This window comes from Acanthaster planci, linkage group LG01, assembly GCF_054643075.1.
Source record: "Acanthaster planci isolate LZ-2023a linkage group LG01, COTS_SCS, whole genome shotgun sequence".
Taxonomy (NCBI): domain Eukaryota; kingdom Metazoa; phylum Echinodermata; class Asteroidea; order Valvatida; family Acanthasteridae; genus Acanthaster; species Acanthaster planci.
Window position 1 is genome coordinate 4,342,706 of NC_141777.1, and position 25,990 is coordinate 4,368,695.

The 25,990-nt window shown below is 37.8% G+C and overlaps 1 protein-coding gene across 4 annotated transcripts in view; it reads left to right on the plus strand.

Moving 5' to 3' along the window:
• Positions 1-25,990, plus strand: part of fut8 (fucosyltransferase 8) — a 47,924-nt gene that overhangs the window by 8,160 nt on the left and 13,774 nt on the right. For 2 of the 4 annotated variants that reach the window (XM_022251279.2, XM_022251280.2), the window contains 5 exons: positions 12,478-12,836; positions 13,571-13,704; positions 16,702-16,906; positions 22,216-22,330; positions 23,106-23,343. In XM_022251279.2, the coding sequence (XP_022106971.2) occupies positions 12,619-12,836; positions 13,571-13,704; positions 16,702-16,906; positions 22,216-22,330; positions 23,106-23,343 (910 nt within the window). In that variant the 5' untranslated portion in view covers positions 12,478-12,618. Of the gene's footprint in view, positions 1-8,020; positions 8,366-12,295; positions 12,319-12,477; positions 12,837-13,570; positions 13,705-16,701; positions 16,907-22,215; positions 22,331-23,105; positions 23,344-25,990 lie in introns of those variants that run through there. The other 2 variants (XM_022251281.2, XM_022251284.2) reach the window with 2 other exon arrangements.

The following is a 25,990-nucleotide window of genomic DNA, read 5'->3' on the forward strand; positions in this document are numbered from 1 at the left end:
GCTATTTACCCTAAAATTGCAAGAGGAGTTGGGCTGGGGAAATCCTACAAAAAAGGTAGAAATTTATGCTCTTCTGAAAAAGGCGGCCTGAACTACATAAAAAAGTAAAAGATGAATACAATGAGGGAATACATGTAAGTTAACCTAATCCACACCCAGTATTGATACAATGAGGGAAACATTTTTGTTGATAACATCTCAGGGCAACAAGTAAATTATTATTAAGTTAACTTCTTAAGCACCAAGATAACCCGTGTTGTCAGATCTGTTTAGTGGGAAAAGTTATATTAATCTGTAGTTACATCATTTTATGTTAAATTCTGTTTTCTGGTCTGAAAATTGCTTTCCTGAAATCAATGCACAGGTGTTCTGGCATGTCTGGCCTGTACACATGTATGCTTCAGGAAGCCACAGGGTAATTTATGTGAAGTACATACCTGTATACAGCCATACCCCCAAAATAGGCCTAGGATACTGTGCTTTTACTTGTTAGTAACCTTCTTTGCTGTTCTGTTTACCTGTTTGACATAGGGTTCCTTTAATTCCCTGCATTTCAATTTGAAGGCATACTGTATTCGCATGCTAACAAATCTTGCTACAGTGCGAGCATAGACATTGTTAGTGCACACATTCAGATTGCTGTAGTTATAGTCTGCTTGCAAATTGCACTGGTTATTCTGTGGAAGATCCTGTTTTTCGTCATACGAGCGTCATTAAATTCTGTTCTGAATACCAGTTCATAGAGAGTGCAGAAGTCAACAAAGGAATGTGATAACACCATAAGTGATCCAAAATCACATTTTGTAGTATCCCATGCTTTGTTGTTTATAATAGGAGGGATGGATCATGTAAAATTGATTCAGGCAACAACAAAGCCAATCTGCACTGTTCACACTGAAAAGGAACAATATGACTCAGCAGGCTTTTACAACACAGGTAACCAGCTATGTATGCCAAAGTGTTTTTCTGGATGGTATCAAGAACAGGCTGGATAACAGGTATATGTATGTTTAAGGGGTCCTGAAAGTGATAATTTCACTTTGTGATGGTGTTGTTGGGGCCCTTTCCTCTGTGAAAGAGAGTTCAATGTTAGCTTGAATTTATCAGAGCCTGCTACACAGTTAGAAGATAGGGCTGGTTTAATTAGCTCTGCCACCATTACCACCCATAGACCAAACTTAAACTGGGATATAGTTGGATTGTCACGAAATCCACCCTTCTGCTTTACTGTTTAACAAAAATTTTCAACTACATCTTGGCTGAATCTACCTGTTAAAAGGCATTTCACATCATCATATGTTTTCATGTCATTCCAAAGCTGAAGAATGGAGGAAATACTCAAAATCCATACCTTTAATACACAGACCATTTTCAGATCCCACAATTTCCAAACTTTTAAGCCATGGTATAGTAGTACTTAAAAAGGATGTATGGTTTGTACCTTCTGACATAGGTCTCTTCAAAACCTGCTTCTCATTTCAGGTCCTACTGTTAAATGCATCAAACAAGTTATCGATTTTCTTGATGAACTCTGCAGTGTAGACCGGGCAGCATCAGCTGGGAGCTTTCCGAAAAGAAGTATAAGTGTAGATGCCTGCTGCAACAGTATGACTCAAGACCTGTGCCACTGTATTCACTCTCAATTTTTGAGAAGTTGTTCAAGTCAAAATGACCTTGTGAAAGTGTAGGTGCCATATGAATGGGCATTTGTGACTCACACTCATAAAATGATCAAATGTAGGACCATTTTACATTTCTAGTGGCCCCCTCTGAATCCTTATATCTAAAAAGGTAAATATCCTGTGATAATCCAGTACTTAAACTCATTTCATCAAATGTTACAACATAAAATCTGTCACGGTTTTTCATTGCAGTGACTTTGTGTTCCATAACATTCAAAACTCTGTCTGAAACTCCAGGCTAAATTTCAACATTTCGGAGCCATTTTCGAAGTGATGAAACAGAGGGTAGGTTTAACAATCGACTGCAAAAAAATGTGAGCTCTTGGGCCTTGATGGTAAAGAGACAAGGCAATTACTTTGTCTGTATCACACCATCTCCTACCTCTAACTTTTACACGCCTTGATGAGTTGCATATTTGTCAATTTGAGAAGCAAAGAAAGACAAAGCTGGCTCATCCATGGTACCGAATAGCACCTTTGATGAGGTTGCTCATAATGTCAGCTGGAGTGGTAATATGTGAGAGGATGTTCTGAAGCCATTGCACTTTCTCTCTGTGTCAAGATGTCTTGACTGTTTCCTTGTAGAGTTTTCTTGGTTTTCCTATGATGGATGCCATCTTCAGTGAAGGGACCATCTACTATACGTAGCTTTGCATACATGTATATGATGGTGTGCTACAGAAATTAACTCCACAGCTTAATATTAATATGCAACTTTTTTTTTTTGGTCAAAGAATACATATAGATAAATCAAGCATCCATTGGCTGAAACCCATTTTGCACGTTAACTTTAACTTGCAACTTCAGTGTGCAGCCATCAGGCACGTGTAATATGTAATGCGTGCGTGTGATGACAAAGTCACCGATGAACTGGATATAAAAACTTGAATGTACAGACAAAGATTGATAGGCAATTTTAATTGTATATATATATATATACACACAGACATTCATATCATATATTTAGATATGTATATCTGTGTATATATTTTCTTTGGGCCAGTTTTAGTAGACTTTCTCATGTCCCATCTGGCTCAAGCTTCCTTTTGCACCCTCATTTTTGTCGCTGAGGTGTCACATGTTTTGGTGAGTTTGGGACCTCCAACAATGTGGGCACTGCATCTGTAATGAAATGGAAACATCAGATGAAATGTATGCACGTAGTAAAATGCAAGTTTTTATATTTAGGGCAACAAGTCTGAATTTTTGAAAAGTTGTGAATGTTTTACAAACTGTATAGTTCGGCTGTTTGAATTTGGGACAAATTGTTTGTTTTTACAAACTATACAGTTTCTGCACTTTTGTTATTTTAACTGCCCATACTGTCTGTAAAATAAAGAAAACTTGGTAAAACTCCTAAAAGAATGTGGTGTAGTTTTCATCCTTTGTCCAATTTGCTGGTAAATATGTGCAGCGTAGGCCTGTTAAGTAGAATGTTAAGTCTTCTGCTAGGCCTTTTACATGCATTCACGAGTCAAAGAGGTTCATTACAAATATGAACGTCATTAATTTGGGGACTCAGCCCAGCTTAAGTTATGTCTTAATTTTTGGCGCGATTGTTTACCTGTTTTTGGTAAATTTCACTTTTCATTATTTAAATTACTACTCGCCTTTCTTTGTTCTTGGGAAAGTGTAAGAATGATAGTTCTGAGCTTTTCTTGAACCTGCGTTTGCAGTTCATGGCTGCACACGTCGCCGACATCGTGCTTCGCGATCCAGATGTACACGTAGCGCTGCCCCGATATGTACATTTTTTTTTTACTTTGGTCCAATACCAAAATGGCACTCACGGTAATTACGCGTTTCAGTGGAGAGTTCCCCATCTTGCGCCGCTGCGCGCTGCGATACAATCTTTGGTTGTCACCTCCCATGTTGGAACATTAATATTTGACTACACATTGGGAAGTTTATTTTTAGTACATTATTCAGTGGTTGACATTTATCGAGGTCCTTAAACAAAGTTCGTAGCATTTGATGTTTCCAAAACCCCTGGTGAAGATTTGTTATCACTATGGTACATCTGCTGTGTTTAACTAGTGATGTTTTGCCTAAAGGTTTGCATTTAATTGTGGAAAGTTTTACTAAACATTCACTGAAGACACTGCTTCCTGTAGGTTTCTATTTTTAATGTCACTGTGTGATGGTTGAAGGACATGTACATGTAATCGTACTAATGCTTTTAAACCTGCAATGTCTACAGCATGTTGGTTTCGGGGATAAGATTTTACTTAGTGATGCCCACTTTTTAAAATGTAAATATTGATATCCATTTATTTTTTCATAAACTTTTCCAACTTGTAAGTACATGAAGTTCTGCAAATGTTTATGCTTACTAAAGATGTTTCAGACTGTTTTTGTGCCTATTGGGTACTGTGCTGGTATGTTTTTCCCTAGAGAGGTACACAGTACCATTTTTGACAGTTGCATAATAAATTCATGAGCATACATGTACATGTAAAACAACAAAGTCTACATGTTTGGGTATGTAGTTGCAGGTACCGTACTTGAGGCATTTCTCATCAAATGACTCTTGGAACTGTTTATTACCTCTTTTTTCTATTGAAACACTTATTTTTCCTTTCCGAGCTAATTTCTGTGCTCAGTCATTTTTTGTCTGTGAAAATGATGGCTGTAGTGAGCAACGATCTGCAATCTCGTTACACCATGTGGACCCCCCCCATGCTTGCAGGGATAGCAGTGATAATAAACAATGCAAATACCCTAACAGCCATATCTTCTGAACTTATACAAGCTGCACAGTTCCTCCACGGTTCATCTGAGAATGATCTACTGTAAGTTTACCGTACGCACTGATCCCTGAGGCCAGGAGTAGATGCATAATGCTGCCTCTTTCATAGTGTATGAAATTCATAGATTATGCGAGGCCTTCCATGAAGTGACAGCTTGGAATTAGATACATGTACATGTAAAAAGTGATTGTGAAATGCTTGGGCTGGAATTTAGACTTTTTTCCCCCAGAAATTATCTTCAGTAGAAAAAAAAAAAAAGAAATCCATTCATCAATAAGTAGATGCACATTGTCATACATGTACATGTACTCGACATGTGTTTCATACAAAGCCGGTGCATGAATCTTCACTTGCCTGCAACAAACATAATCTCTTTTTCAAAGACACCATAAAATGTCAGTTTATTAATTCGGCATTAGACTTTCTAGTGGCGAATGAATTTTACCATACAGTGTACAATGTACATGTATTTGTTGTTAAGGACAATAAATGAGATTGAATGTTTTTCACATTACAACAGCACGTCAAATGGGTGCCAGCCACCATTGGTGAGCATAGCAATTTCCTACCAGTAGGGTACTAAAAACATGGTTTGACAGCTCTGATGCCAGATGGAACAATTGAGCAGAAATATGATAATGTGACATAGGTAATTCCAGAAAATGGACCCCTAATTTCTGGAATTACCCATTGTACATGAATCATGTATTGGAAGGATCCAATTTTTATAAATTACTTGAAAGCCTTCCCTTCTCTGCGTGTTTACATCATCCATCAATCTTGCTTTTTCCATATTACATTCAGGTAATTAACTCAAATAATTACTGTGCTCATTTGAAATTGTCCCCATATCGCCCAGGGGTTTCAAGAAAAGTAAATTGTGTACTTTATTTGTATGTGAACTCAGTGGCCGTTTTCTGATCAATATTTTTCAAGGCATCTGATTTACTTACTTTGACTTCTACATGTGCATAAGATTGAACAGATGTTTCTATTTAAAGTAAATTTTTTCCCATAATTACTGGAATTTATTGCTATGTTTATTCAAGTCTTATCTGCTCTGTGATACTGCATACCTTTAGGTGGATATTACATGTACATTTGAGCAAAAGTTTATAAACTAGAAAAAAGTGCAGTTACTAAAACAATTTGGGCAATTCACAATAAAGCGCCTCCAAGAGCTTGCAGCGCTTTGGCCAATCACAGCGCGCGAAATCTGGCTGTATTGTATTCTTGTATTCTGGCTGGTACTGGTAAGGTATAATTTGCTGCCATTTTTAGTCTCAGCACTTTAATTATCATATATGCATTAGATAGAATTTGAAATATGCAATATGATTGTGTATGTCCTAGTGAAAAGAGAAGATACTGAGGTACATGCACGTATGTATTGCATAAGGATAATGTGAATGTAGCATGGTTTTAAATATCAGGAAATCACTTCCGATAGAAATCACGCATGCATCATGCTTTCTTGCATTGTTCATTTGTGGTACATTATGATATATACCAGTATGTAAAAAGAAAGACTGAAAAAACAATACATTTGACTTTTCCTACTGGTGGGGTAGCAAGTTTTCATACATTTTTTAGAAACTAAATTGTTCACATTCTTGTGAAGGAAATGGTTAAGGAGAAAAAACAAGGATTTCTATTTTGTGAAGATTTTATTTTGAAAAGGATTTTGGGGAATTGTCTGATTACTTTTTTTTTGGTTAGTTCCTTTTTTGGCTTTGTGTTCAGGTAGTGCAAAGTGGTTCCATAAAATTGGGAGCAATTCATTTCAATTGACCTGCTGTAAAGTAATAGTGGACGGAATTAACAGGAGTCTCATTCCAGCATAGAATTCTTCCTTAAAACAGAGCAGTACCTGTCAAGCTATTTGTATGGGCATACAAGATTTGATCACGGGATGATGCACTGGTATGAGGATTTGTGTCTTCAGGAATTATGCAGGAAAAATGTAGTAAAAGAAACTAATTTCAGATCAGTTGACTTTCAGGTCAACGATAATGTGCTTTCATCAGCATCTTAAGTGAATCACAGGTTCTATTGTACTAGTACATGGTACATATAAGCTAATTGTACATGTAGGTCAGATTCTAATTACCATTCCCACCTGTGTTTAGTACTGATAGGCCAGGTGCTATAGGACATGCACATGTATGTATGTGTATGCATACATACAGTCATACTACGGTCTGCAGGTCTGCAGGTACGTACATGTACATGTCAATGAGCCTTGGCCTTTTGGTAAAGGGTAACTTTGTCATATTCTATTCAGTGTAGTGATGGGCATGGTTAAGAATTCATGTACTGTAACAATCTAACATGCTGGATTCCTTTTGCTAAAAGAAGTGGGCAGCGGCTGTCGGTACAAAAATGCGTGAAGAGTGCATTCATTGCTTAGAGGCTGAAAATGAATGCAGGCAAGTGATGATCTCTGTGAATGGAAAGAAAAGCATGACTCCTTGGGTTGCTGGGCTTACATGACATTGCATGTTGCCATAGCAATTCATTTATGAAAGACTTGTTGGTTTTAAGTTAATTGGTTTGTTGTGAGAGAAGATCAGCTACATGTAGCGGTAGGTGTCACTATTGTTTTGACCATGTGCATTGGGCCAGGACAAAGCCCTTCCCAGAAATTAGTGTCATCATATATGCCAACACATGGGGGGGGGGGTATTTAGTCTAGCCAAGAGATCAATATTCCTCCCATCTAGCCATTGGTTACGCTTGGCCGCCTATCCGTGGGGTTTTCTCCAATCCTGTTATGAGGCAGTGGGGTAAATTGTTTGCCACGGAAAAGAGACAAAAGCAGGTCTCGGCTGTGCCTTGTAGGACTGCACTTCTATTACATGTACACTGTACATGTAGGTCTTCAGTGCAGGAGCTTTAAAGTGTGACTTTGGTGCGTGCTCATCAGGTTGTCATTGGCTCCGAAATTAGAGTTTCTGCCATTTGCAATTAATCCTCTTGGCGTGATTTGTTGATGGCTCAACCACACTCTAGAGGGAATCATCTTTCTAGATTCAAGTGATATCTGAAGTACGGCTGTAGTTCATTTCAAGACTTCATGTGGTATTTGAATTTATTGTGTTGTGGCTTTTTGTGGCTTTTCAGCTTAGTGAAACTTGCAGTTGGTTTCACTACAGGATAAACTTGCAATTTGTGGACAGCTGCGTGTGGTGAAAACATTACACTAAAGTCATCGCGGAAATTAAAACTGAAAACAGAAAATTGGCAAGTCTATGTATAAGGTTGCATTAGACAGAAAATGTGACACAGTTGGCTGTATCATGACCAAATACTGTGTGACCAATGAACTTTCAGAGATACCGTTATGTAACTTGATTAAAGTGACCATTCATCAGCCAAGCCAGTGACACCTGTTTTTTAACTGTTGAGAAGCACACCAGTTCGTCTTCAAATTCTTCAAGACTGTACCAAACTTTATGAGCAGTACACAAACTGAGAAGACAATTGGAATTGTGGACAATGGTGAGTTGTCGGGTCCTGATCGGCTTGACTCTGCTTAAGTGTGACTGTCAGTGAAATTTTGGAACACCAATAATAATTCACTTTTAGCACCTGCCATTTCAACCAAGAAACTTGCAACAGGCCGGGTTTTGGTTGACTTTATGTGGACAATGATGTGAAAACTAGTATAGCCTTGTGCTCATCCTGCAGGAGTTTGAATTGACATCAGAATGCTGAGTGTGTGATAACATAGTGACAAGAAAAGGATCTATGTGCAAACCTGAACTGCCAGCATTGTTGGACTACAAGAAACAGATGTTGAGTGTTGAGTGAGAACAAAGTTGAGTGTCCACTAATTTTTATCCAAACTGTGTTGGTCGGTGACACTTCATTTGTCTGAATTAAAGTGATTTCCCCTCACTGGTAAACCTGACCAGAGAAAATGGTGCTCAGGTAAGTGTATAAAGCCCTGCGTCATTCTTAGAAAATTGTCAGATTTTCCTGATCTTTTTGTCTACCTTTTTATGCACCTGTAATGTGTGTCTCTTTGACAGTTAAAAATGGGTAAACCCATTGCATTGTTGTAAAGGAAAAAGTGAAATAAAATTCTGTTTAAAGGAAGATAAAAGAAGAAAGGGGTAGAGGATAGCTGATGAACCATGTACCCATACTATTGTTGAAGAATTTATGACTAAATGAATGGATTAAATTATGGTTAATGAAAGAACTCAGTTGAGGGAATTTGAGGGAAACTAATGCATATTTTCAAATAGTAATATTTCCAATTGAATCATACATGTCATAGATCTTCACATTAACACATGACAGTAGTAGTGGAATCAGATACCAGTTTTTGAGTTTCATTGTTTCTTGCGTATTTTGCCCTGCCAATTCATTTCGATCACCATTTACATATATGTACCTGTTTGACAGTGGAGGTCTGAATTCAGACACCTTTCAGACACATCCCAGACTTTATAGAAGAGATTTCAGACATGTTGGACTTTAAGGGATAGGCACCTAACTGTGTGTGTTTGCTTGGATGCAGTCATAACGACATGTTGGGCAGATCATGTTGATTTGTTATTGCACTGGTACTTAATTATTTTTTTTTCTGGGATAAGAGTCACAGTATTATTGTGTCTAGACATTTGTTATAAATGCCCATTTGTGAAACATTTGACTTGATTTTCAAGTTTTACTGTGCTGTTTTAAGGACATTTTGGTGCAGTTCGTGATTTTGGCGCCCATGTGAAATTACATGTTTATGAGCAAAAATATGATGTCATCAAGGCCGAAACCACACAGATACAGCGATTTCTAGTTTGACAGTTGTATTTATTTCCCTGACTGAAATGCACATGGTGTACCTTTTGCTCGATGTCTTGAAGAGATTGCCCTAGATTGTCTGAAATTTCAGTGTTACAGACGAAATGTCTGAAATGTACAGTTTGACAAAGGGATTTGTATAGCAGAGACCCACTTTTAGTGTGATGAGTTGGGTTTAAATGGGCTTGTTGCAGTGTGAACTCAACAACTTGTGAATGTAATAAATATGTTTGTAAATACCGGGATATGTTAAATATCACGTTGTTACATAATGCTTTAAAAAAGTGACGGCAGTCATGCAAATTTGAGACTTTTTGTCTTCCCAAACAAATTTCGGTTCCTCGCTACCAAGTCCCCCAAATACCGTATTTTGTAATGGAGAGCCTACATCCATTGTTGCCATGGATTTTGGCATCTCTTGTATGTCAGCAGCATACGTGTAGATGTAGTTTGATATGAATTTTGTTTAGTGGGACTCAAACAGATAACTTTTAAATCAAACTTTCTAATACCTTGTCATTTCCAGAACAGCTGTTCTTGCCATCTTACTAATAGATGGAAATGTTAAACCTCATGGTAAAGAAGTGCGTTATTTAGTGTGCTTTATAGCAACCTACATATTTTTTCCGTTTAATCGTTCATAAATTTTTATGAAGCACTAAACATTCAGGTGGACAGCGGCATTTGTCTCAAGGCCATTATAGTACATGCTGTCTGTGTTTTTAATACCCTGATAGACACAGGTGTATCAGTTGTTAACTTGATGAACAATCCGTCCTGGCAATAATATTGTCCTTGCATTGCACACTCTCTAGAGCCAGTCTGTTCAAAATCACAATAAAATGATAAATAGAATAGTTATTTTGAAATTGATTTGGAAACATTTCAGGCAGTTTCTCTAATCAACAACAAGCAACGTGACCACGTATTAACATTTGATAATGCCCGCTGCGATTTGATAATGTCCGCTGCATCTGGATACAAGACAGTTTGATCCATCCCTATTGATCAAGATTCTGTGTGTATTGCAGCATGCGGAACGCACCACACACACACTAGCCCATATCAGGAGATTCTTTGGGACCACTTGCACAAGGAGTATAACATACATGTACATGTAAAATGGACGGGGATGTTCGGGAATGTGAAACTAAAATTCTTGAACAAAATCCTCTGTAAATTTATTGTATGTTGACTTCTTTTGACTCTCTGACTAAAACAGTATTTATGAATGGGAATAGATACTTTGCGTATGTGCTTGGTCTGCAGACCGGCTCAGGAAAATCAATGTGACTAATGCCTGATCCGCAGATTTAAGACTGACCAGGCACATATTCAGAAATACCTCAGACAGTCTCACTATTCAACAGCGTGCAACTTGACCATATATTAACATTTGATAATGCCCACTGAGAAGTGATAATGCCCGCTGTGTAAAACATGCGCTGGTACACTCCGTCCCTGTTGATCATGAGTGTGCGTGTGATGCAACACGCTGAACATGCCATGCGCATGCCAAGTCAATATACGAGGAAATTCGGTTGGACAACTTTCAAAAGGAATATGCTGTACCGTAAAATGGACGGGGTTGTTTGGGAAAATGAAAGTAAAATGTTAGAAGAGTATTGTTGGAAATCCATCATATGTTGACTCTCTGAATAAAAAGGTACAGTATTTATGAATGGGAATAAACTAACGTTTAAGTCCTTGCTGAGGAGAACAAGTGCTGACAATGCGATAGTCGCGTCTGTTCTCCTGAATCGGTCTTAAAGGCACATTTAAGACTGGTGAAGCACATACTGTATTTCATGATTAACCAAAATGTCTACATGCCATACACTAAACAGCCAGCATCCAAACACATTAAGATGGACAAATTGTAGATGGACATAAAGAAAGTGGAAAATGGAACGCAGATTTTTCAAAACAATATTCTTGTCAATGTTTGTGTAAATACGTTCATGTACATATACATGTATGTATTGTTTGCTTTAGAATGGGGATAACCTAATCAATTATTAAACTGCTATGATGAAGGACCATGACAATACAATGTACATGTATGTAAAAAAATGTTTTTATCAAGTAAAAGGTAAATTGTTAATTACATGTAGTAACATAACTTGAAATAAATATGAATAGGAAGATGTGTGATGAACATAATTAGAAGGGAAGTTTTCAGTGACCATGTTCTAATGCACATACCATGGAGGCTGAATTCCATACAGTAGGCTGCACTACAGAATGGACACTTGGTGATCATTTTCTTTGTTCTAACCATAAGGGATTTGGGATCTACTGGTACACGTGCATGAGACTCTCTGGTATAGCTTGTAAACTGAGCTACGTGTAAGATTAAAATTTGGCAGAAGTTTATTTTTGGAAAACAAAAGTATTGTGTAGAGAGTTGCATCATGTACATGTATGTTACCACTTTGCAACCCGACCATGTCCATGCTCATAGCCGTATTGCTGAATCTTTGTGAAAAATATCACAGTGAATCCAAAATGGAAAGATCTTTGTTTGAGGCAAGATGTCTGCAATTCACTTGCATTTTTCGAAATTCAGATACATATCCTTATTTATTGGTCATTATTTTCACCTTTCAGAAATTTCAGATTTTGCGTGGTATCCATGTTGTAATATGAACAATATCATAGGTCTGTACTAGCAACTTCCTGGTTTTCAAGCAGGATATGCATACTTGCTCTATTGGCATGTAGCCGTGGCAGATTGAAAATAGCCAAAAAATAGGAGAGGGGCATGAAGGAATGGGAAAGGACAGTACGTTATGTGTACATAACCTTAAACGTCAACCCGTTCATACATTTACATGCACATGTTATCGCTGATTGCTGTGATATGGGACATTGCCTTTTGAATGCCTCTGATAATGTTATGCATGCTTCCTGAAAGTGAAATGTACAGGTATATATGAGCCAATTTATACAGGTATGCAGTGTAATGTACGGTATTGTACACTACACACGTGATTGTTCTGCAGGTAGCTGACAAAATTAAAGTCATTTAATTGATTGGTTCATCAGTGCTTTTGCTGAGAATGGTTCTGTAGAAAGTGTGTATCTTTTTTTTATCCTGAAGACTTTGTTTTCCCCTTGGAAAAGGTGGAGGATGGTTGTGAAGTGTACAAATGTACAAGAATTGCAAGTGTCATGTCAAACTGTAATGTTTCACCTGCACAGTATGTCTAAATTTAGCTGATTTTCAATTCCAGCATTACATTGAGATGACGATGTTCTGTGTACTGGTAGTCACCCTTGACCCTTCATCCATGCTCGGCTTCGTCCAACATCGGTGACACAGCAACATCTATCTTTCACCATCCGTCGTTGTCACCCACTGCACTCGTCCTGTCATGAAGACCACTGTCAAGCTGGGTTTGACGGTCTCCGTTCTGTGGCTGGCCAGTCTTGTCTTCCTGAGCGGCACACTGTTCCCCCATTGGGAGGAGGGGGCAGGGCAAGGGGGAGAGTTCAAAAGTGGGGCCGCCCTGGAGCTGAACCAGTTGTCCAAAGAGCTGCATCGTATGAGGAGGCAGAATGATGAACTACGCAAGCAGGCGCAACAACTCAGGTACATGTACTGTACCGGTACATAGATTTGATAATTCTTGCCAGTGGCTGGGGAATTTCAAGGTGTAGTTATCCTTTCATATTATCGAAAAGTTAACGTAAATTTGAATATAGGAATAACGCTTACCACCTGTAAATTCATTCCACCTGAAATGTTCTTATCAAGCAGAAAACAGCTGTTGGTGACACCGATATTTCACAAAAATGAGCCAAATTGCAAAGTTTTGTAAACACTCTGAAGGTAGCCTTTATTTACCACCCAGTCCACTCCGAGCGGACTAAAAGAGGGTGTGTTTATAATGGGATCAGTGGCACGTTTGACGCAGACCACGCTGAGTACGCTTAATGAATTTATTCCTTAATGTATGGTCTTTGCGTACACACAGGATGCGTGCAAGAGCCCGCTTGGAAATCTTACTACCATCTGTCTTTCTTTTGCCGCTTGGGGGTGCACTTCAACTCAGGGTGGTCTGGTGTACTGTTTGCAAATATGAGCCTCAGTGCTTTGTTCTAATTCCGTGACCTAACTAGGGATCCCCTCATGCTTACAGCAACCCTTGTTTTTCCCGAGAAAGTACCCCTATTACTGTGAATCAATGAAAACAGTTCTAGCGTTTACCTAATAATGCACATTTATCTATTGGAAGTATGAGAATTACTATGCAAATCTTGGATGTTTTCCACCATATTGTCAATATTTGAATAATTATTTGACCTTTTCCCTTCTTTTGACAGGGACCTGGTTGAATTCAGAGCTACCGACGTTGAAGACAACCAAGCACTCATCTTACAAGAAAAACTTGCCCAAGCTAATAACATACTAGAAAAGCTGAATAAAGATGGCATACAGAGAGACAGCTACCGTGGGGGTAAGTCATTATTACAGCTTGATTTGCTTCTTGGCCATGAATCAGCAATCAGATTCTACCATCTGTCATTGCTGGTGATGATGGTATATTAGATTCCAATCACAGAGACCCTGGATAGCTGAGTGGTTGAGTGGTTATGAAATTGGGACTAGCCAGAAGGAGGTTGTTGATTCAGCATTAGCCCCGTGCGACCTTGTATTCTCATGTTTCTGTCATCAAAAAGCATTAAGGATAATTATACCATGATGATGCAAGATCAGTTCTTGATGTGGAGAGAAAAACAAAAAATTGTATAAATTTCTGTTGTATTTTTGACTTTGTGTGTGTTGCTAATATTATATTAAAATGTGATTTTTAAACGATTTCTCTGTAAATGCATCAATCCACCTGTTGCTCAAGCACTGAAGACTGTTAGGGTTATTCAGAACCCTAAATTTGTTTGCATCAGAAAAAATGTGGATAGAAAAATGGAAAGTATGGTTTTTATGTTTACAGTTGAACAAACTCCATACTCAAACATAAAGAATTTACATGTGTATATACAAGAAATTCAAGTCTAGAAAATCAAATGTAACATAGACGAAAGGGAAAAGCTTCTTCAATTAAACCTTCATCAAATTTTGAATGAGAAGAAATGTATAATCCTACAGAGCTATACTGGGTATCACCAGGAATGCACAAAGAGGGTTTCCATGTTCTTGAAGATGTACATGTACATGTAAATGAATTTTTAACTCAGGTTGCATGGAACTTCCTGTTTTTTGATCTCACACAGCTACTTGTAGATGATCTTTCTTTTCCAGAGTTTGTCTAGGTTGATTCCTGGCAGTGAATATCACGGAGAACCACAGTTCATGTTGAACTTTGTGAATTAACGAGGGACTTACTGCTCTCCTGTAATCAAGGAATGAAGACAGTAAACCAGTCTTGATTTGACAAAACTGTTGTTGGTGTGGGTTTTCTTTGGCCATTTCATACACAATTTATGAGCAGTTTCATTGGTTATGTTGATTTATACAATAGATTAAAGATTGATTCATTCAACCAATGATTAAAAGAAAAACAGTCAAAGGAATTTGTAATGTTGGACTCGCATAAACATACAAATTACTCCATTAAAAATACCATACAATTAAACTAATTAAACTAATTACCACAGAGATTAAAACAAACTTTACAATTGCTATACACATACTCATTTCATAAAATCCCATTTAAACCCCAGACAAATAATGTTGTGAATCTGTTTCTAAATGATCAATACTTCCCATTATTTTAAAACATGCAGGGCTGATGGCATAACACTGTTTTTGAAACGGTTTATGCACCCGTTCATCTCATCCTCCTTCCTGAAGTCATCACACGGAAGAACTCATTTACTGGATGTTGCATATATTTGAACAATATTTTGAACACACTTCCTTATTCTCCTATCATAAATCGATTTCATGTCATCCAACTTAACTCCTATTATGTGTGATGCATTTTTAACCACCCGATCCAATCTATCAATTTCAGACTTAGGAGTAGCATTGAACCAGACAATAATAGAGCCGGTCAGACAAGATTCAATTACGCATCTATAAAAATTAAGCAAAATATGTCTGCTCACACCAAATGATTTGAGGCTAGGTAAAAAATACAAACCCTGTTGGCCCCTTGTGAATGTTCTGGTACCTACCAGTGTAACTGCACTAAAGGAATACATGAATCTTTCCACGGCATTGGGACTGCCATGCAGTGTTCACTTTAAGAAAATGCAAACAGAAATTTGTCTTTACCAAACAGACAGCCATAAGTGCCATTTGAACAGCCCTCAGTCAGCTTTGTTTGTTACTCTTTGTGATTGTGATGGATTGCAATTATTGCGCCATTGGAACAGGACAAAGTCTTGGGGGGGGTATCTCAATTTTTCTGACAGATCTCCTTTCTCAGCCCAATTCCAGCAACATCCATTGGTTCAAAGTCCCCCAATATCCAACAGACCGCTCCAAAAATACCAATTATCCTCAGCGGTGGAACAGGCCGATGGTGTAACTAAAGAAAGCATTAATATTTAAGAATCCATCGACATTTCTGTGTCATTATTTACATGTGCCGGTACATTTCACTATCAGTGTTTAACAAAATGAAGGAGTTCTGAATAATGCTTCTGGTACTGTAGCTTGCAAGCTGCCGTGAAGAACTGACAAGTTGATGAGCTTGGTGGAAAAGCCACGGAATACAAAACATATGGAGGAAACCGTGAGATTTAGGGAGGGCTGGAAGCTCAATCCTCCTGCCGGCCAAGGTTGGATTCAAACCCCAAGTTACAGACGTGGTAGATGGGAAAGTAACTCAAAAACTCCGCTTCTTCTGAGCTTCTTCAGAAGTGACTCCTTTGCTGTCTGGGGAATTTAATTTAAATGGCTACAACTCCAAGTCCAGTATGAACATGCCTATTTGAGGCTTGCTTAAAACCTTACCTTTGTGCTCCTGTCATGTGCATAAATATCCTTTTACATCAGGTGAAAGAATCCTCTCCTTTCTTCACAGAAAGAGAAATGGGTACCCATTCCAAAAAATACCCACAAATACATAGACCTAATTGATACAGAGTTTTCATGCATACTCGTTAATCGCTCACTAGAATTCATTGAGACATTTAATCTATCTCTGTTCAGTAGGATTCATTCCATATCTTAAAACTATTCTGAAAAATAATGCAAGTATTTGTGAGTAGCACACAAAATCAGACACAGACCTCTGTAGCTCTCCTGTATTTGTTGCCACCTTCTGGAATCTAGGAAACAGAATTAATTTAATCAATAAGAGGGAATTGATTCTGCAAAATCTGAAACTGTGACTCTGATTGCATGTCATGAATTAATTGTAATTGATTCTGGCATGAACTAGCCAAACACAGCGTACATGCACTGCATGCTTTATTTCCAGCCACAACATTGAGACATGAAAGGCAGATTCGTCTAAATTGTCTGAAATTTATTTCTTCTGCAGATGTAGCAGCAGAAGCACGGTATTCCTGCATCAGCAACAGCCCTAGCGTACAGCAGGAGAAACTCCTCAGACGCATTCACAATGGCGTGGTGGAAATCTGGTACTACCTCAAGGCTGAACTTCAGAAGGTAAAAATGCTGAGTACCAGTGAGAAAGTGAAAGAGAAAGTGGATCAGATGATGGAGGACGCTGGTCACCAACAGAGGTGAGGACGTAACAAATATTGACATTACATGTATTTTTCTAATTTCTAAGTACAACAAATATAAAAAATGTCCATGTGTACACGTACATCATAAAATCATTAATCCACTTGCACCATGGGGGGGAGGAGCAAGTTGCCTCAGTGTTCAGTGTTCATTGATTGTGTGAAAGCTGGAGCTGTTTGTTCTCTCTGAGCTGAATACTTATTGATTAGTATGTGGGGATTTTGCCTTATGTGCCTGATGAGCAGGGGGAATGTGATGTTGCATCTTCTACTTTATCTAAACGTCCAACTTATTACAAAAATACTGTATTTCCAATTAATTTGCAACTGTTGTATAGTGCATAATTTACAATTCAAAACAGATTTTTGTCAAGTGGGATGTTAATTCTTGTGTTTACTTGGTTCTGAACATTTATGGTGTCCATGCCATACAGCAAGATGGACAGACAAAAGACTTTTGTATTCACAAAGATTAAGTTATAATCAATGCTCGGAAAGATAAAAATATTAATTCAAATCTGACATCCTCCATTTCAAAGTAATGATATACATTACATCTGTACATCCGTGTGGCATAAATTTCATGCATGCAGCCCTCATACATGTACACGTAGTTCAAATGCTGAATGCTTTTCCAGATGCCAATGTACCGGTACGTTAGAAAAAAGTCATTAGCTTACTGAAGATATTCAGCTTCACTTATAGAGACAAAAAAAACCAAAACAGATGGGGAATATTGATCAAGGAGCTGTACATTTATGCCTCGTCAGCACAGAACATTGAAGTAGCTCCTAATTAATATTCGCAACAGAAAAAAAGAAACACTTATTGGTATATTTAATCATAATTAACAGCTACAGTACTATCACTGTGACGGTGACGGTCGATAAAGCTGGTAGTAGTCTTTAATTGGATCATTTCTTATCCCGGTCATGTACCTGTACCAGAGGGGGGTGAGCCAGTGATCACTTCAGCTCAATTATGTCCACATCAATAGTTGCATTGCCCCAGGCAGAGGAAATTAACCATGTTTTCCTTGCGTTCTCCCACCTTTATATTCATGAACAGCTTTCAGTGTGGCAAAAAAATTATGGATTCTTGTTGCCTGAGGATTGAAATGCATGAAAATTGTAATGTATGCAGACCAAATAAGGCATATGTACAAAGTTACATTAAATACAAGGCATTATTGAGAATTGAAATTTGTAACATTGTAATGTGTGTCTATTTATAGGAATGAATCAAGAATATTCAGTGCAAGGTGTCATGTCCAGCTCGCATTCATTGTGTCCATTTTGGGGGCAATGCTTTAAACTTTTATTGTTTTCCTGTAAAATTTAATTTCTGTAAATTTTCAGTCTGGATATTTGTATTTTATAGTCCAGAAAGAAAAAAACATTCAGCATTTGGATTAAAATTTGATTGTAATCTTTCCATATCTTGACTTGTTGGGACCGGTATCAGTACAGTTACATTACATTGTATACATTGAAATCTACTGGCATTTCTTGCCTCATAACCTCTACTTTAAATGGCATGCCATGGCATAGACAATACCTCAGTACGGGGGATTCACAATAGTTTGCAATACATTGGCCAATCATAACGTGCAAAATTTGTCGGCCCTTTCCAAATGCGCATTGGGTCGACAAATTTCGCACATTATGATTGGCCAACTCGTTGCAAACTTTTGATGGCGCACTGTTGTGAAACGGCCGTATTCGCTGTGGTCAAATTCATGCATGTTACACTATACTGACATCACAGTTCACATTTTAGGGATAACTCATTTTACAGATAATTAATAAGTCAAAGGTTATGAGAGTCATATTTTGGAGAAGGGGAAACGTAAATTAGAGATCGGTGTATTGGTGCTGTTCTAAGCGGCCATTACTTAACATGAATGTGAACTGTTTTACCAGTGTAAATATGAACAAATTTTCAAGGCTAACATGTTGGAACTGATGAGCATACAATGTACTGGTACCGTATTTGTTTTGGTTTTGTAAATAAATTTACATTTTCTTGGAATACACTCTTAAAATATCAGTTACAATTTTTGGCATCATTACGATCTTTTTTTTTTCCCGTAGGGTGTATTTTGCCATTTGGCGAAAGAAATACCATTTCATGTACATGTAGGTCAGACACTTACAGTAACACCACTTGTGTTGGTGGTGCCCTAAACAAACAGATTTTAGACTTTACTATGATTGGGAAATGTACAGAAGTGGTATTATAAAATGTACGAGCTACATGTACGTGTACGTACCACTCAGAAACTTGTGATGCTGTTCTCAGGTGTTGACATATTAACATGAAGAGTACATGTACATCAAATTACATGCCAGGGTATTGGTTGAATGTAAAGCTGGAAATTGGAATGGACTTCAAATAATGGACTGTGAATACAAAATATAAGGGTATAAAGGCTGATGGAGCAGTCTGAACACATGACCAAGTACAGGATAGGGGCCTCCGTGTTGGGATGAGAGTGGACAAGCCAAACATAAGGTCCATTACAGTACGACTAGGACCCTTTTGCATTCTGTACTTGTTTGAACCAATCCATCATACTTTCATTGCCATTTGTACCTGTCGGTGTATCTTTTTTCATGTAGAAGTCCATCAGATGTGATAACTGATACTTTTCTCTGAGATTTTGTTTGTCAATTTTACCTCCTTGTGTGCTCTGTACTATAATCTCTTCATATGAAAGTAGGAGTTAAATTTCATGTGGATTCGGGGAAGTACGGGGTATTTAAATCCATACTGTGGTTGATATGTAGTTTTATCATTGGTTGAAAACTACCAGTACTCAAAGACGGGCTCTATCAGGCAAACAGTCCATAAGGTATAGTAGAAGTCATGATAAAACCAATCTTAGACACATACATGTACTGTACATGTATGCATTTTTAGTGAAGAGCTACCGGCAAATGAAAAGAACATTTATTGATTATACACACTGGACTTGGATATGCTCTTCAATTACTCTTGGTCTTTGCTCTGTGATGTACATGTACTAACACTAATTGCTGCACTGTACCAAGAATGTATGGAATTGTAAGCTTTCCCTGGGTTTTTCCCTCAAACATTGATTTGCAGTTTGCTCCACAGTGAGTTATTGTTGATAGACTTACAGTAATAAATTGTAATTTAACCCAACTCTCTGGCCTGGAATTCATGAAATTCTTGTAAATGTACCTGTACCAGTGCAGTGAATCCTTTTGCCATGGGTTGGAGGATCTTTGTTATCACGATGCTAAAATTAATCACACATTTTTCAAGGGACCCTGTAAACAACAAGTACCGTTTCTTATACATGTACATGCATAATCATATTAACTCGCTAATGTCCTGTTGTAATGGCTACCTGTCTTCAGTATGTTGCTGGTAAGTGTACATGTACTGTTGATTGTGTTGACTCACAGTAAGAGCCATGCAGACGTGAAAATACCTCTCAGCATAATGAATCAATGATCAGTTCATACAGCATCGATTTCTACAGGTAGGCACACTCATCCAGGATTTGGACTCGGTGTTCTTGTAATTAGTTTGCTTGTTATTGTAGTATTGCTTCAAATGTCCAGGTGACAGGTATTAAAAAACAAGTGCCAAGAGGTCCAGGGCACTATTAAAAAATTCTGTCATAGGTCCAGGAGCATACTTTGTATTGAGAATAAAAGCGACATGTCTGCAACATGATTCTACGGGTATTTGCCTTTGAAAATATCAAATTGAAATGTTTAGAGGTCTTGACATGTACTCTACTGGTATTTACAGTACATGTACATGCAGTATCCTTGAAATGATACCAAATTACAGAATTATCCAAATCCACTTATGATAAATGCTTGTCAAGGGATTTTTTATAAATATATTCATGTTGAATTTGACATTGGTAGTTTACATACTGGTACTTGTCAAAACTGCTATGGTAATCTCCATCTTTTCAAAACCCATTCTGTACATTGTTAGGAAATGTGCTGTAATTTGAACTCAGTGTTCGGGTATTGGGGTATATCAAGTTCTAAACAGGCAGGGGAAATCAGTGTGTGATCTTCTTGAAGGAGATCTTCTTGAATTTATTTTGAATTCTGAAAAAATACTGTTCTTGATGAGTGCCAGTACCAAGTTCTGTAAAATTAAATTTCACAGAACTTGGTTCACAGTGCTTGTAGAATGGTTCTCTTAATGAATCTCAAGGGGTGTTCAGAGATTTGTATGCAAACAGACGACCTGGGATGGGATGCTTCACGTAGAGGGGCCTTATGAAGTGGAGAATTCAATAAAGATTTGGACAGGACAGCATACAGAAATACTCCGTTCACAAGTCCAGTGACAGCCTTGTGCATCAGATCTGTACAGATCAGGTGCATAATGAATCCTATGAAACTGTGAGACGAACCGGAAATGCTGTATATGTACCATTGGTGTGCCAAGGAAATATTCTCAATCATTGAATATTTGCGTTGTCTAAAACTACTGTTGATGTTTGAAGTACATGTACATGTTCATTCCCAAATGTATGGAATTTAATATTCAGAAGCAGACAGAAAGGATCAATAAAGAAAAATTTGGACACCTTGTTTATTAGTTTGATGAGCCAACTTGCCTGGTCCAAGTTGACAGGGCATTTCTTCATCAACTATAATGAATTCTATAAAAATGCTGCTTTTCAAATGTAAAGAAGATAGATACATCAGAATATTTCCATGCAGTCACAATTCTTTCATTTACTGATCTCGTGAAGACAAGCTCAAATCTCGAAAAGGAGGGAATGATTGATTTGAATAAAGATACACACATTAGAAAGTAAGAAATCCTTTCTGGGTCTTGTAATGACAAATCTCTTGGTCTTTCAAAGGAACATATAAATGATTTAAAGATACCTATATGTAAAGAGTTTGGAATCATCATAATTATACCATATCAAATGCATACACGTACCAGAACATGTGCATGTGCTGTTATATTTAAAAGTATTAACCCTGGACAAAAATGAACTGAGCATTTTTAAGTGGTTTTGCTTTTTAAAAAAAGTCCTACTGCATGACACGACCTCTGCCTCCAGATATTTTATTTATTTCCCAGCTGTGTTTGGATTTCTTTCCACCGAGTCAACTGTGATCATGCTGTTGCTTGCAACAGTTAAAATCACTTTCAGGCCAGTGAAAGCTGCACTGTTATTTTTCCAGTGGATAAGTAAGGAAAAATACAATAATATTTTGAATAAATTGACTTTTTCCCTGGTTTTTTATTTTTTCTCTCTTAATTTTTGTTCTTTTTGTTCATACACGCAGGTCCATCATTGTAGATATTTACAACTTGAGCAGGGTAGATAACAAGACAATATGGAGAACCAAAGAGGCAAAGTCATTGAGTGATTTGGTGCAGAGGAGGTTTCAGTATTTACAGGTATGGATGGTTGAGACAAAACAGAACATTTTTTTCATTACCGGTACTTGCCTCTAGCAATCATGATTATGCAGATTGTGGACCAGTTTAGTGAAATTGTCTGTTTTCAATCCTTGGAAAGTCAGCTTCTTTTAATCATTGATTTCACTCATTGTTGCAACTTATTCATCTCATTCTATTTACAAAAGTCTTTCTTGGTAAGATGACCCAAAGACCCACTGTAACTTTGACCCTGTCACCATGAAACTTGCAGTGCATCTAGCTCAGTGTGCATTTCTTGGATTCGCAGGGTCCATCTAGAATAAGCCTTTCGCGAGTTAACTTTGAATAAAATGTGGTACACTGGGTTGTCTGATTATACATAAACAGAAACAATAAACATAACAATTTGAATTGGAAGATTAATGAAGAGACTATCGTTATACTTCGTGATTCAGGGCAAGCTTTTTCATAGTAACCACCATCTCTGGAATGGACTGGTTCCTTTGTGCCCTTCTTAGCCATTGAAAACAATGCATTGGTGCAAGGCGTCTATTATGCAACTAAGCAACAGCTTGCCCTGAATCACGAGATATAGCAACAGTGTCTTTAGTATGGAGAGTTCAAATTGTAATATTCATGTAAATAAAAGAACTCAGTGTACCAGATTTTATTCAAATTTAACTTGCAGAAGGCTTATTACTATTTGTGAATCATAAAAAAAGGTGCGATGATGCCTAGAGCTTTGTGAGATTCACCGCTGGTCACAAGGCTTCAATCCTCTCCCACTCTGCAGAATCCCACAGAGTGTAACACAGCCCAGAAAGTGGTCTGCAATCTGAATAAGGGCTGTGGCTACGGATGCCAAGTCCACCATGTAGCTTACTGCATGATTGTAGCTTATGCTACACAGCGAACCCTCATTCTGCAGTCCCGTGGCTGGCGCTATGCTCCCGAAGGCTGGGAGAAGTTCTTTCTTCCTCTCAGTGAGACTTGTCATGATCGGCGAGGCTCCAGTACGGCCAGATGGGGTTGTAAGTACACTGTTTCAGGACGTCAGAATGTTTACGTCAAAATGTTACATTTTTTAATAAGTCAAGAGAGAAACTATGAAGGTGATAACCTGAACTAAGAAAATTGGCTGGCAAAGATTTTGAGCCCATAATGTCAGGGACACTCGACTGGTACTCTGTCAACTTAATTATCCAACCCTGTGTTGGTTGTCTCCTAAATTGGGATTGTCTGTTTTTGTTCTTTTTTTGGGGGGAGGGGAATCTTCTGAGTAAAGTTGGCATGCCTACATTATCAAATGCAGTGTTTTGTTTTGGAAATTAGTTTCTGGAAGGAATGTATTTTGTTGATTTGTTGACAGTTTTGTGCATGGTCTTAATTTGCATGTAAATTGCATACTCATTTGAATAAATGCATGGAGTGTTGTAGCTGATTTCCTTTCTTTTCTGTTAGTGTTAGCATGACCATCTCCTCTTGTCACCTAGTCCCATCCAGCTCAGTGTCATCACAAGAGAAAAAGGACTGACTCAATCCACCAATCAGATTGCCAGAATTAGTGCATGAGGTATTTGTTTCTGTTGGCAACAGATATAATTTGACACTTATTTGCACATAAGCCCAATAATGGGCGTGGCTTGTGCAGCACCTCAGGTTTCAAAGTATCATGCCTTAAAGTTCTCTTAACTTTTCACTTTTGGAAATCAGTTTGGAAAATTGCTTCTTTATGGAAATGCTTTTTTATTATTATTAATGACTTGAAAAAACTCACAGCCGAAAGGCTGAATTACAGTCAATTTTACATTAAGATACAATAGATAAAAATAAATGTAAAAAGTATCTCTATCTGAACAGTTACCGAAGAAAAGAATTACACTGATTCAAAACACAATTAACCTAATTTAAAAGACAAATAACTACACAAAGACAAGTTAAGAATCTATGAAAATGCAAAATGACAGTAATTTAGATTTTATTATCCAAAATAAAAAGCAGTTTTTGCGGGCAGTGTTGAGTGAAAAATGGACAAAAGAAATCTAATGCACAATATATAGGCTGTGTCAAAGTGTGTCCAGAACAGACCCAACAAACATGGCATCCTTCTTTAACAAAGTGTGTCATAAGTGTAATTTGTCAAAAAAATAAAGCCGACGGTTGGTAAAGTACTCATCCTGCTGATGTGGTGAGTACATGTACATGTACTTTATACGTTGGGTAAGGGCAAAACCTGTTATGTAAATTACATGTACTTTACCAGAAATTGGCTTTATTTCTTGTAAGGAACACTTAAAACACAACTTTGCTGTGGGAGGACACCATGTTTGTTGATGTTTGATACCCACTCTAGGTCATGTGGCTTAACAGGTGCAAGTGATCTATTAGTTACCAATGGACTGTTCTCTTTTGGGGCCCTGGGCAGAGGATAGGGGAGGAAATGATTAGTTTTACTGGCTTGCAACTTTTCCTCGGATCAGCTGATTTCCTCGTTTTTCACTTCACACTCCTGCCATTGAAAATTGAAAAACACACTGTACAAAGTCTCGTAAAGATTGGAATTTCCTCATTTTTTGTCAAAGTCAAAGTGGCATGGGCGGTTTTAGAGGTGAGAGTAATGACCACAAATATTCCAGGGTCTGGTAGGACTAAAAACTTGATCCACATATCAGCCCAGGTGGGATTTAAACCTGGGTCACTGATGTAGAAGGTGAGCAAAGTACCACTACACCAACCTGACTTCCTGATGCCCTATGTTAAGCAGTGTTTAGAAAGCCCCAAATCTTCAGGGATCTTTACCTTGTCTGCAAGTGCTTTCTCATAAATTTCTCACACCCAGTGTAACGAAAAGACTTTTTTGAGGACTTCAGCAATCAAAAGATGTATTTCACATGAATCAAATATGTGTATGCCAGCTACATTTATCGATTGTCGGAAACAAACTGCATTATATAATAATAACATCCGTAATGAGCCTCCAAATTGGCTGCAGACTTTTGAAGGATTGTTGTCGACAATAACAAAATTTAATTGGATTTTTCAAGGGTCTAGGATTAGGATCTTCCTACCAAACCAACAGCTTTCAACACCGAGCATTTTACAAAACATAAAAGCTTCAAGTGAGAGGACTCGCCTGAAAATACAATGTCTTGACAAAGATTATTTTACAAAGTGTACAATTTGAGAAGGACTACATGTACTTCATGAAGCTAATACATCAATGGCAAAGTGTTTGCTAGTCATAATTAATCTGTATTTGCCGTGGATCCACGTGGCAGGTGTGGCAAGCAAGTCTATAGTCAAATTTTTGGGAGGGAATAAACCGAGTCATACAAGTAGCTACATAGTATTCACATCCTCATGGCAGAGATGGATGAATTGTCTGAAAAAAAAGAGAGCGAGAGACTTCAGACTCCCTCGCATTACAGCAAAATCCATTATGCGCCACTTCTCGAGCAGTCAATTTTGTTGATGTATGCTAGATTGAAATTTAATGGGGATCGACGGGTGAGGGGAAAAAATGGGGTTGTATTGATGTCATATCCTGTCGTGCCCCATTTCCATTAATAAATGCAGCCCCAGAATGGAATGAATTATGACAGCTACTACACCGTATATCAATAACTGAATAATTGAAAATGTGACAGCAATATCGTCAATGCCTGATGGCAATAGTTG